The sequence below is a fragment of the Muscardinus avellanarius genome, assembly GCF_963383645.1.
Source record: "Muscardinus avellanarius genome assembly, chromosome: 10".
Classification (NCBI taxonomy): domain Eukaryota; kingdom Metazoa; phylum Chordata; class Mammalia; order Rodentia; family Gliridae; genus Muscardinus; species Muscardinus avellanarius.
This window is the reverse complement of record NC_137796.1, coordinates 66,900,660-66,912,874: the sequence shown is the minus strand read 5'-3', so window position 1 is coordinate 66,912,874 and position 12,215 is coordinate 66,900,660. Positions and strand designations below refer to the sequence as shown.

At 44.1% G+C, this 12,215-nt stretch overlaps 1 protein-coding gene across 1 annotated transcript in view; it reads right to left on the bottom strand.

Moving 5' to 3' along the window:
* Positions 1 to 11,677, bottom strand: part of NLRP4 (NLR family pyrin domain containing 4) — a gene marked incomplete at both ends in the record, with an annotated part of 15,023 nt that extends 3,346 nt beyond the window's left edge. The window contains 5 exons of the mRNA XM_080703763.1: positions 559 to 726; positions 2,959 to 3,126; positions 3,872 to 4,033; positions 7,117 to 8,689; positions 11,398 to 11,677. Coding sequence (XP_080559889.1) covers positions 559 to 726; positions 2,959 to 3,126; positions 3,872 to 4,033; positions 7,117 to 8,689; positions 11,398 to 11,677 — 2,351 coding nt within the window. The remainder of the gene's footprint in view (positions 1 to 558; positions 727 to 2,958; positions 3,127 to 3,871; positions 4,034 to 7,116; positions 8,690 to 11,397) is intronic.
* Between the last annotated feature and the right edge of the window lie 538 nt (positions 11,678 to 12,215).

The window sequence follows — 12,215 nt, the reverse complement described above, 5'->3', positions numbered from 1 at the left end:
GGGATATATGGCCACATGGGGCCCATTCTGACCTGTGAATATTCAAGGTTAGGATGAGGGAAGCTCCTGCTTCCTGCCAGCCATTATTGGTGGGTTCACATATATATTTATAAAATATATATTTATAAAATATATTTATATATTTTATATATTTATATATATTTATTTATTTATTTATTTTTGTGGTGCTGGAGATGGAACCCAGAGGCTTTTTTTTTTTTTTTTTTTTAATGGTACTGGGGGTGGAACCCAGAGGCTTTCTACCTCTGGGCTATACTCCCAGACCTATTTTATATTTTATTTGGAAACAGGATCTCACTAAGCTGCAGAAACCCTCACTAGGTTGCGGAGGCTGCCCACAAACCTGTGCTCCTCCTGTCTCAATCTCCCAAGGACTGGAATTACAGGCATGTGCCACGGAGTCAAGCTAAGCCTTTTGATTCTGAATCTTATGCTTTGAGATCACTACTTCATGCCTTCACCGTGGGCAGATTTCAGACACTCAGCCTAGGTTCGTGGTGCTAGTTCTCCAGAGTGGCCCCTCCCGAGTTCACTTACGCCAGGGTCTCCAGGACGCAGTCTGGGTGGCACAAGGCTGGGAACAATGAGCGCGCCCCGTAGTCCAGGTTGACTGCTATCACAACAAAATACTTCAGCTTCCTGCTGTTGAGCAGGACAGAGGCAAATTCCTTACAGTCTTCAGATGAAATGATACAGTTTACCAGCCTGAAGGAAAAGGAAGACACCACAAGCCACTGGATTCTTCCTTGCCACATTGCTCTTGCTGGCCCCATAAGGACCACGATACATACATTTGCTCTGTTTGAGAATCTCCCTCTTCCCTAGACCTTGTTCTTTTTGTTTGCTTGTTTTGTTTTGGGAAGCTGTCTGTTTCCCAAGCACTGAACCCAGGGGCCTTCTACCTCTGAGCTACACCCCCAATCTATTTTATTTTTCTTTGCAGTACTGTGAATGGAACCCAGTGGCATTCTATTTCTGAGCTACACCCCACAGCCCTATTTTTTAGTCTCGTTTATTTTATTTTTGCAAGTCTGGGGATGGAACCCAGGGGCATTCAACCTTCAAGGTACACCCCTTGCCCAATTTTTTATTCTTTATTTTGAAACAGGGTCTCACTAAGTTGCAGAGGGTTTCACTAAGTAGCTGAGGCTGTCTGCGAACCGCGATCCTCCAGTCTCAGCCTCCCAAATGCTGGGATTACAAGCATGCGCCACCACGCCTGGTAAGTCTTGCTTATTTTTGAAAGAGGGTCTCAACTGAGTTGTGAAGGGCCTTGCTAAGTAACTGAGGCTGTCTGTGAACTGCGATCCTCCAGTCTCAGCCTCTCAAATGTTTATTTTCTATTTTGAAACAGGGTCTCGCTAAATTGCTGAGGGTTTGCTAAGTTGCTGAAGCTGCCCCTTGAACCTGCATTCCTCCTGTTTCAGCTTCCCAAGTACTGAAATTACAGGTGTGCACCACCATGCCTGGCTGTGAATATATATTAAGACCACATATATATATTTGGTGGTATTGTGGGTGGAACCCAGGGGCTTTTCTACCTCCAGGCTATACTCTCAGACCTATTTTATATTTTATTTGGAAACAGGGTCTCACCAAGTTGCTGAGAGCCTCACTAGCTAAGGCTGGCTTTGAACCTGTGCGATCCTCCTGTCTCAGCCTCCCAAGCGCTAGGATTACAAGCATGTGCCACCACGCTCAGCTTAAATTCTATGTTTTTTTTATTTTTTATTTTTTATTTATTTATTTTTTGGGTGGTGCTGGGGTTCCTGGAAGCCCTTCTACCTCCGGGCTACACTCCCAGACCTATTTTTACATTTTTATTTGGAAACAGGGTCTCCTAAGCCAGCACGCGCAGCTGGCTTCGAACCTGCGCAATCCTCCTGTCTGCCTCCCAAGCGCGGGGATTACAAGCGTGTGCCACCACGCCCGGCAAATTCTATATTTTAAAAGCACAAGTTTTATGGTCCGTGTATTATATCTTAGCAAATGGTCTTGGGTCTTAGTGTGCTTGATTGATGAGAAACCAAAGAGTTGTAAGAAGAAGTATTTGACTGTGTGGATACCAAAGAAGGTAAAGAGATGGTAAATATGCTATTTGGTTGAAAAAGTGCTTGAAGTATAAATACATACATAAAGTGCACACATGGTAAGCACTGGCCAATACTTTGTCATGAATTCAATGCCCTTTTGCTAGTAGTGTCCTTGTCAAAAAACATCCAGCCTCCTTTCCTGTCTTTATCCTAGCCAAGGTCATCACTACCTTAACCTATAACACCATAATCTTGCCCATCTTCAAACTTTATGTAAATAAAAGCATACGATAAACCACTATAATCCCAGTACTTGGGAGGCTAAGATAGGAGGCTCTCAGATTTTATCGAGATCTTGTTTCAAAATAAAAAATATAACGGGCTGGGGCTATAGCCTAGAGGTAGAATGGCCCTGGGTTCAATTTATACTACAAACAAAACAAAACAAACAAACAAACCACTACATAATACACTTTTGAGTTAGACTCATTTTCCCTAACAATAGGGAATCTGAGATTTGTCCAGATTTTTACCTATGGTTATAAATCATTCTCATGGAATATGCAAATATAACCATAGATTCCTTACTTAACTTACGATCAATGGGAGTTTCTATTTTTTAGGTATTAAGAATACCTGTTTTAGTGTTTTTTTAAGCAAACTAATGAATACAACTCTGTTGACTCTATACTTAAAAGGATCAGGGGGGTGACATGGTGTAGCAGAATCTTTGAGAGCTAAATAGAGGCAAAGAGTTTTCCACATTTAGAAACTAACACCCATCTTCTTTTCTCAGTTTCCTGGGATGTTAACTTTGCATGTGAAATTAGAAAACAGGACAATAGTGCATAAATTAGAAACCACTCAGCCCACTCCGCAATCAAACCAGAGCCGGGAGACGCACTTCAGCTGCTCTATGTTGCACGTCGGGTGGTTCAGAGCATCACAGAGCAACTTCACGTCATTGTAGGAGAGTTTCATGCGGGTGAGGTTCAAGTCTTTCAAATTTGGGTTATGCATGAACACCTCAAAGAAAGTATAATTCTCACAAAAAAGGCAAACATTATTTATCCTGCAAAAACAAAGAAAATTTTGGATAAGTGTCACCCCCCAGCCTCTGTCTTTGAATCTCTCCCTCCCTCCCCCTCCCTCCCTCTCTCCCCCCTCTCTCTCCCTCTCTTTCCCTCTTTCTCCCTCTCTCTCTCTCCCTCTCTCCCTCTCTCTCTCTCTCTTTCCTTCTCTCTTGTGGTACCGGAGATTGAACCCAGAGGCATTCTGCCTCTGAGGTACTCCCCTAGCCCTATTTCACTTTTTATTTTGAAACAGGGTCTCATGAAATTACAGAGGGCCTCACTAAGTAGCTGAGGCCGGCCATGAACCTGCAATCCTCCTATCGTAGCCTCGCAATAACTGGGATTACAAGAGTGCGCCACCATGCTCAGCTCTGAGTTTCTCTTACAATCCACGAGTAACTCACACTCTAGTTTCACAACCCAAATACCTGAGTAGTCCACCCTCACCTCCCAAAAAAAGTAAACAAACCAGACATTGGCAGTGTTTGGAGACAATTTTGGTTGTTACAACTAGACGAGGCGACTGGCCTCTAAGAGGCAGAACCCAGGGATGCTGCTCAGCATCCCCCAGGACACAGGATCCTACACGACAAAGGGACAACCCACGGCGCATGTCAGTGGTGCCGAGGCGAGAGACGCCTCCACAGGTGGTAAGGCTTTGCGTGGGTAGCAGCCTAGATCAAATGCAGCAGTGAGGCCCGGCTGCCATTTCTGCACTCGAGCCGAGACTGATCTCCTACTTACTCCAGTGTTTGGAGGACACAGTTGGGCTGCCGCAGCTGATTACACAGGGTCTCCACGGCGGTCACACTGAGGTCGCTGTCATTTATTTGGAGCTCCTGCAGTTGCTCATGTGTCGTGAGCAGAGAGCAGATCTGGTGCCAACAGACGAGATTATAACTTGACCTGTGATGAAGGAGAAAGAAAATGCTTTCCATGGCCAGAAAGTCAAGGTAAGGCACCGACAGCGCATGAGCGTAATACATTACCTTCCCGAAGAGAAAACATCTGACGCAGACCCTCCTTAGGCCCAGAGAATAAGAGGAGCAAGCTAAGTTTACCTTTTTTTTTTTCAGTACTAGGGATTGAACTCGGGGGCAATCTATCTCCAAGCTATACCTCCAGCCCCCTTTACTTTTGTTCTTTTGGGATGATGATGATGATGATGATGATGATGATGATTTTTGGTACTGAGGATGGAACCTAGGGGAATTCTACCTCTAAGCTACACCCTCAGCCCTATTTTTTATTCTTTATTTTGAAACAAGGTCTCACTGAGTTGCAAAGGGCCTCCCTAAGTAGCTGAGGCTGTCTGCAAACCATAGACAGCGATCCTCCTGTCTCAGCCTCCCAAATGCTGGGATTACAAGCATGCACCACCACAAAAATCAGCCTGGTTTTTTTTTTTTTTTTTTTTTTTTTTTGTGGTGCTGGAGATTGAACCTGAGGGCATTCTACTTCTGAGCTATACCCCAGCCCTATTTTTTATTTTTATTTTGAAAAAGGGTCTCCCTAGGTTGGTGAGAGTTGCCCTACTTGTTGAGGATGCTTTTGAATCCGCGATCCTCCTGTCTCAGCCTCCCAATGCTGGGATTCCAGATGTGTGCTACCATGCCTGGCTGCAATTTTAATTTTGAAACAGAATCTTGTTAAATTGCTGAGGGTGGTCTTGAACTTGTAGTCCTCCTGTCTCTGCCTCCCAAGTATTGGAATTACAGGTGTGTTCCACTATGCCAGGCAAAGGTAAATTCACCTTCTATTAGTGATTTTCAATTGGTACATTTGGCCATGTCTGCAGGCATTCTCAGTTGGTACAATCAGAGTGAGGGATCTATCTGACATCTAGTGAGTAGGGGCCAGGGATGCTTCTGAGCATCCTACTACATATAGGACAGTCCCTCACAACCAGGGCACAGCCAGCCCAGATTATCAGTGGTGTTGGGGTTAGAAACCCTGCCTTATATCCAGTCCAGGCAGTTTATAGTAAAAGATGAGGCTGGACACCAGAACTCCTAAGCTAAAACCTCAGGTAATACTTCTTGGGCTCAGACTTGTTCATTGTACTTCCTAACTATATAATCTTGGGCAACTTATTTCACTTCTCTGCCCAGTTTCCCCATTTTTACTATAATACAATTATTACTCATGATAATAATAGAATCGATCTCACAAAATTTTCATGAGCATGAAATTTGTAAGACCTTGTGGAGAATCCTCAGAAGAATAGAAACAAATCTACCATTTGATCCAGCAATACCACTTCTGGGTATCTACCCAAAAGAAAATAAACCAAACTACCAAACTAATGCATGTGTATCTATGTTCATAGCTACACAATTCACCATTGCCAAACTATGGAACCAGCCAAGATGTCCATCAACAGATGAATGGGCTACAAAACTGTGGGATATTTACACAATGGAATTTTACTCAGCCATTAAAAAAAACACAATTACATCATTTTCAGGGAAATGGATGGGACTGGAGGGCATTATGCTAAGCAAGATTAGTTAGTCACAAAAAATAAGAAAGTGGATGCTTTCCCTAATATGTGAAAGCTAAGGAGAAATGGGTCATGGGAGGAACTCTAGATGAAAAAGGAAATCCTATAGAGGAGCAAACAACACAACCTAAATGAGGGGATGGGAGGTGGGAATAAGGAAATTCTTTAAAGCACACAATACATTTAAACATATCAAAGTCAACCACTAAGCCAAGCATAGGAAGGAGGGATGGGGAGGGAATGGGGTGGGAATTGGGTAGGGGCTAAATGGGCGATGTGTACATGTATGTCCACACAAGTTTTTTTTTTACCTCATTATGATGTATGAATACAATTCACCAATAAAAAATTAAAAAAAAAATTTGTAAGACTTGCCGGGCATGGTGGCACACGCTTGTAATCCTCCTGCTTGGGAGGTGGAGACAGGAGGATCACGTAGGTTTGGAGCCAGCAGCGCTGGTTTAAGAGACCCTGTTTCCAAATTTTAAAAAGTATAAAAATAGGAACCCCAGTACCACCAAGATAAATAAATAAATAAGTAAGTAAATAAATAAATAAATAAATAGAAAAAAATTTGTAAGACTTTTAGAACAAGTTTTAAATGGTAATTTGTACCTGGGCATGGTTGTATATGCCTGTAATCCCAGTACTTGGGAGGAAGAGACAGGAGGATTTTAAACTGGAGGCCAACCTCAGCAATTTAGTGAAACTTCTTTCTTCCTTCCTTCCTTCCTTCCTTCCTTCCTTCCTTCCTGTGCTGGGGGTTGAGCCGAGAGGCATTCTACCTTTGAGCTAACCCCCTGGCCCTATTTTAGTTTTTATTTTGAAGCAGGGCCTCACTAAGTTGCTGAGGCTGGCTGTGAACCTGCAACCCTCCATCTCAGCCTCCCACATACTGGGATTACATATGTGCACCACCATGCCCAGTGAGACCTTGTTTCAAAATAAAAAATAAAATAGAACTAGGGGTTTAGCTTGGAGGTAGAATGCCCCTAAATTTAATCCCCTGTACAAAAAAAGAGTCAAGCTGGGCGTGGTGGCGCACGCTTGTAATCCCCGCACTTGAGAGGCAGGGACAGGAGGATCGTGCAGGTTCGAAGCCAGCCTCTCTGGCTTAAGAGACCCTGTTTCCAAATAAAATAGAAAAAATAGGTCTGGGAGTGTGGCTCGGAGGTAGAAGGGTTCTATCCCCAGGACCACCAAAAAAAAGAGTCAACCTAGATTGTATATTGTTCCCATGTACCAAATCAATACATTGTACCCCATAAATATGCATGATTAAGATAATAGTTAACAAATAAATAGTAATAAACAATATAATATGTAACTTTTTTGGCACTGATAATTGAAACCAGGAACATTTTACCTCCGAGCTAAACCCTTAGCAATTCTTTTTTTTTTAATTTTGAAATAGATAGGGTCTTGCTAAGTTGGCCTCAAACCTGTAATTCTCTAAAAAAGGGATAGAAGTCTTGGATGGACTCACACAGAGCTGTGCTCTTTCTCTTCCTTGAAGACATTTTGTACTGTTAGCCCAAGTTTCTTCAAGGTCGAACAATGTTTCAGGCAATAGGCGGAGACCTCCAAATGTGAGTTTTGGGCGATGGAAAAGTGAATCTCTTGGAAGAAGTCCATTGCCTGGCTCACGAAGGCTTCCTCCTGCATCTCGAACAGACAGTGAAACAGAGCCATAAAGTCCATCTGCTCCCGAAGATCTTCATTCTTACATAAGTCTTGCAGGTACTGATAGAAATGCTGTTGTATCTTCTGGGACAACTCGATGCCAAAAAATCCATCCAGTTTTTGTCGTTCCTTCTCATGTAAAAGGCCAGACATGAAACATCCCAAAAACACCCATTGTGTCTCCGCTTTCTTTAAAAAGGTAGCTAGGAGCATCTCCGGAGATTGCACAGCGGGGCTGGGGTGGTCACTGTGGCTCTTGATCAGATAGAACATGGCGGCACAGACCTCCTGGACACAGAGGTGGATGAACACGTAGGACTTCTCATACTCCTTGCATCTCCGAAGAATCTTGATGCCCAGCAGGGTAGGGATGTCAGAGTCCAGGATCCCGTTTCTCCTGAGGTCTTCTTCTGTAAACGTGAGCGTGTTGGTCCATACACCCTCTGCAGCCAGCGAACACAGGCCTGTCAACTGGCTCCGGCTTCGCTGGTTTGGACGCCTGGAGCCCTTGGGTGTGAACAGGTTGAAGATGAAAGAGGAAAAGAGAGCGGTGGGGCGTCGGCAGGCTAGCGCCGGATCCCGCCCCCTTTCCATCTCCTGTTTCAGGCAGGTGCATATGATCCAGCAGAGCAGGGGGGTCTCAGACATGGAAAAGATCTGTGGGTTTTGTCTTACACAGCTGAAGGCATGCAGGGCTCTGTTCCTGTCAGAAAATAAAGAGCAGAAATACGTCTTCCTGTCGTTCTCGTTGAAGCCCGTGAGTATATGGATATCTGGGTGCTCCAGTCTCTCCTCCAGCCCCTGTGGGTACCCAGGCACTATTGTGATGAACAGAGAGGACTCTGGGAGCATTTTCTTCCTCATCAAACTGCTCAGGACCAACTTCACTGGCTGTTTCTCCGTCCAGTCACTACACAGCTCCGACTCAGGTTCATTCAAGTCACTTTTCATTTCCTCAAAGCCGTCAATCATGAATAAGAGCTTCTCAGGCTGGGATAGGATCGCGGTTAACGGGACGGAGGAGTTGGGCCAGTCCATGGAGATCAGGTCAGCCAAGCTCATAGCGATCAGCTTCTTCACCTCTTGGCAGGAGAAGTAGAAAATGTATGAGAACCTGTCCTGATAGAGTTTGCCAGTCGACCAGGCCAACATTAACTTCATCAGGAGTATGGTCTTCCCGATTCCTGATATTCCCTTAAGGAATACAGTGCACCCCCGAGCACTGGTTTTCTTCAGAGGAAAAAGAGTTTCCAAAAATTCATGTTCTTTCTGGGTGACTCTCAGGTCAGTGCAGCCTTGAGCCATAGTGATGGATTCTTTGGACCAAATATCAATGATTTTTTTCTTGATGTGAGCTTGGTACATCTTTGTGTGTCCTGAGTCAGTAAGAACAAGAGAAAAAAAGTCATAAAGTGTCAAAAGTTAAACACTCATACATATATACCTTGCCCCTGACATCATTCCTCTTGGAACACATCTTTACACACACACACGAAATATATGCTATATATATATGTGTTATATATATATAACACACGTAAATGTGTGTTAGTCCATACGCCCTCTGCAGCCAGCGAACACAGGCCTGTCAGCAGGCCTTGGCTTTGCTAGTTTGGACGCCTGGAGCCCTTGGGTATGAATAGGATATATATATATATATATATATATATATATATATATATATATATATATATATATATATATTACTAGGGATTGGGGATTGGACCCAGGGCTATTCTACCCCTGAACTATATCCCTAGCCCTTTTTATTTTGAACCAGGGTCTTGCTATGTTGCTGAGGGTCTTGTTAAGTTGCTGAGGCTGGCCTCAAACATGTGACTCTACAATCTCAGCCTCCCAAGTACTGGGATTACAGGCATGTACCACCACACTCAGCTCTTTCAACTTATTCTGGTGTTCTTCCTGGGCGGAATACTAAAAATATCCAACCACACAAAAGCCAAACAACAGGAGCAACAACAAAAGCTCTATGCTTTCCAGAATCCATTCAGCTAAGCCCTTGCTGTGGTTAAGCTCTGCAGTTTGCACTGGAACTTGCAGACCTGTGGTCCTAAACAACTTTAGATGTTCTATAAAATGGAAGATAGGGTGGACCTTCAAAACGGAATGGAGAACTATGAAAAACAAAGGCAAACTGCATAAATAAATAAAATATAATCCGGGCATGGTGGCACACGCTTGTAATCCCTGCGCTTGGGAGGCGGAGACAGGAGGATTGCACAGGTTCGAAGCCAGCCGCGCTGGCTTAAGAGACCCTGTTTCCAAATAAAAATGTAAAAATAGGTGTGGGAGTGTAGCCCGGAGATAGAAGGGCATCCAGGAACCCCAGTACCACCAAAAAATAAAAACTAAAATAAAATATATTAACTGAATTTAAGCAACACATAAGAAACAGTCTAAAAATTTGTAGGTACAGTGTGAGTTCCAGAAAAAGGAACGGGGCAGAAACAACATTTAAGCAGATAAGGGCTGAAATCGAGAACTGAAGAATGTTGCAGAGCCACAGATGCGAGACTGTCAGGGAATCCCAAGTAGGATGACATGACTTTCTTTGCAGTGAGACAAAGAAAAATTCTAACAATATTTTAAAAGAGCTGTCTCCTGCCATCAATGTCCAAAGTATGAGCAACAGTGACACCTTATACCAGGATAAATATAAATGCAAACCTTAAAATAATATTGCTTATAGATCATACCTTCTCTGTCATAAACTGTGTGTGTGTGTGTGTGTGTGTGTGTGTGTGTGTGTTGCTGGGAATTGAACTACTCAGAGGCATTCTACCTCTAAGCCATACACCCCTGATCTCCTTTTATTTTTTATCTTTTCTGAAATAGGGCCTTACTAGGTTGCCGAGAGTCTAGCTACATTGCCGAGGCTGAAATTATAGGTGTGCGTTACCACGCCCGAATGTCATAAACTTCTGCTTGCTAAATATTAAAAAACATACATTCGTGGCTGAGCACAGTGGTACATTCCTGTAATCCCAGTACTTGGGAGGCTGAGACAGAAGGATCACTGTTTAAAGCTAGCCTCTGCAACTCGACAAGACCCTGTTTAAAAAAATAAAAATAAAAAGGGCTGGAGATGTAGCTTAGAGGCAGAATGGCCTTCAGTTCACTCCCCAGTACCAAATAAAATAGAATAAAACACATGCATACAGGACAGTGATTTAGAAATCTTGTCTAGCACTGGTGTGGTATGGCTTTTCCCAATATATACATGATTATACCCATTAACCTCGGTTCATCCTAAAAGCTACAGCCGGAGTTACTTGCGGTGTATGCTGATCCATAGCCACATAGTACATCTGCTACAGCTTCTTGGATGCAAGTTCTCAGCCTGGGGTAAAATTATTTGGGACCTAGATAGAGGTATGATCTCATTAAGGACATAATATCCACCTATATTGTAGCACATGTAACTACCATGTGCTATGTGAAGCTGGTTCCTTCCTACAGGATAATATTTTCCCACAGCTCATTCTGGCCCTGTTGTAGGTGGGCGTGGAGACCATTTACCAAAATCACGACATGGTGCTCATTACAAGGAGTTTTGTTAGCCAGGCACAGTGGCGCATGCCTATAATCCCAGTACTTGGGAGGCGGAGACAGGAGGAGGATCTCAGGTTCGCGGCCAGCCTCAGCCATTTAGTGAGGCCCTCCACAACTTAATGAGACGCTGTTTCAAAATAAAAAATGAAATAGAGCTGGGAGTGTAGCTTAGAGGTAGAATGCCTCTGGGTTCCATCGCCAGTTCCAAAATTGAAAGAAAGAGCCGGGCGTGGTGGCGCACGCTTGTAATCCCCGCGCTTGGGAGGCTGAGACAGGAGGATCGCACAGGTTCGAAGCCAGCCTCAGCTACTTAGTGAGGCTCTCAGCAACTTAGTGAGACCCTGTTTCCAAATAAAATATAAATTAGGTCTGGGAGTATAACCCTGAGGTAGAAAGCCTCTGGGTTCCACCCCCAGTACCACCAAACAAACAAACAAAAACAAACCAAAAAAATTGAAAGAAAGAAAAAAGCAGTGGCTTTGTTCCCATCCACATCCATGGGTGAACTCACCGGTACTCTCTCTCTGGGCCTTGTCACAGAGGTCCTTTCTGTTGATCTTACTGAAGATCCTGAAGGCCATGTCCCAGGCGCCTTGCTCCTCATAGTGCACGATCAACAAGTTGGCGAGCTCTTCTCGGGATGCTTTCTTCACTTCGGCCCACGGAATTGGCTTCAGTCCCAGGTGCCCAATCTCTTGCTTGAGGAGCTCCTTGAATTTCATGAACTCCTTCTTTTTGAGCTCCTCCAGGTACCACATAAGGCCAAAGTCAGAAAAGAAAGAGGACGCCATCCCATCCAGGGCAGAGAGCACAAATCTTCAGAAAGGCAACCGGAACAAGAAATCAACGGAACCTGTGGACAGTTCAGGGTGGCATCGAGTTATTCAAAGTGGATGGAGCAAGGTCATTAAGGTCTTGCACGATGGCTAGCTCGACCTGGGGTGAGGAAAGGAAGCTCTTCAGACAAGACCCCTCTCCTTGAAACGGATGAGGAAACAATGGTGCCTAGCATGGCGCACACCTGTAATCTTAGGACCTGGGGAAGGGGCTGAGATAGGAGGATTGCACGTTCGCAGCCAGCCTCAGGTACTTGGTGAGGCCCCCCACAACTTATAAGACCCTGTTTCAAAATAAAGAATAATTAAAAATAAAAAGGGCTGCGGGTGTATCTCAGAGGTAGAATGCCCCTGGGCTCAATCCCCATTTCCTGGGGGCGGGGCGGGGGTGGAGAGCTGAGATTGTAGTTTGGAGTAGCTTGGAGGTAGAATACTCCTGGGTTCAATCCTCAGACTGGAAAAAGGTAAAAGACTTTGAAAAAATAAAAAAGAA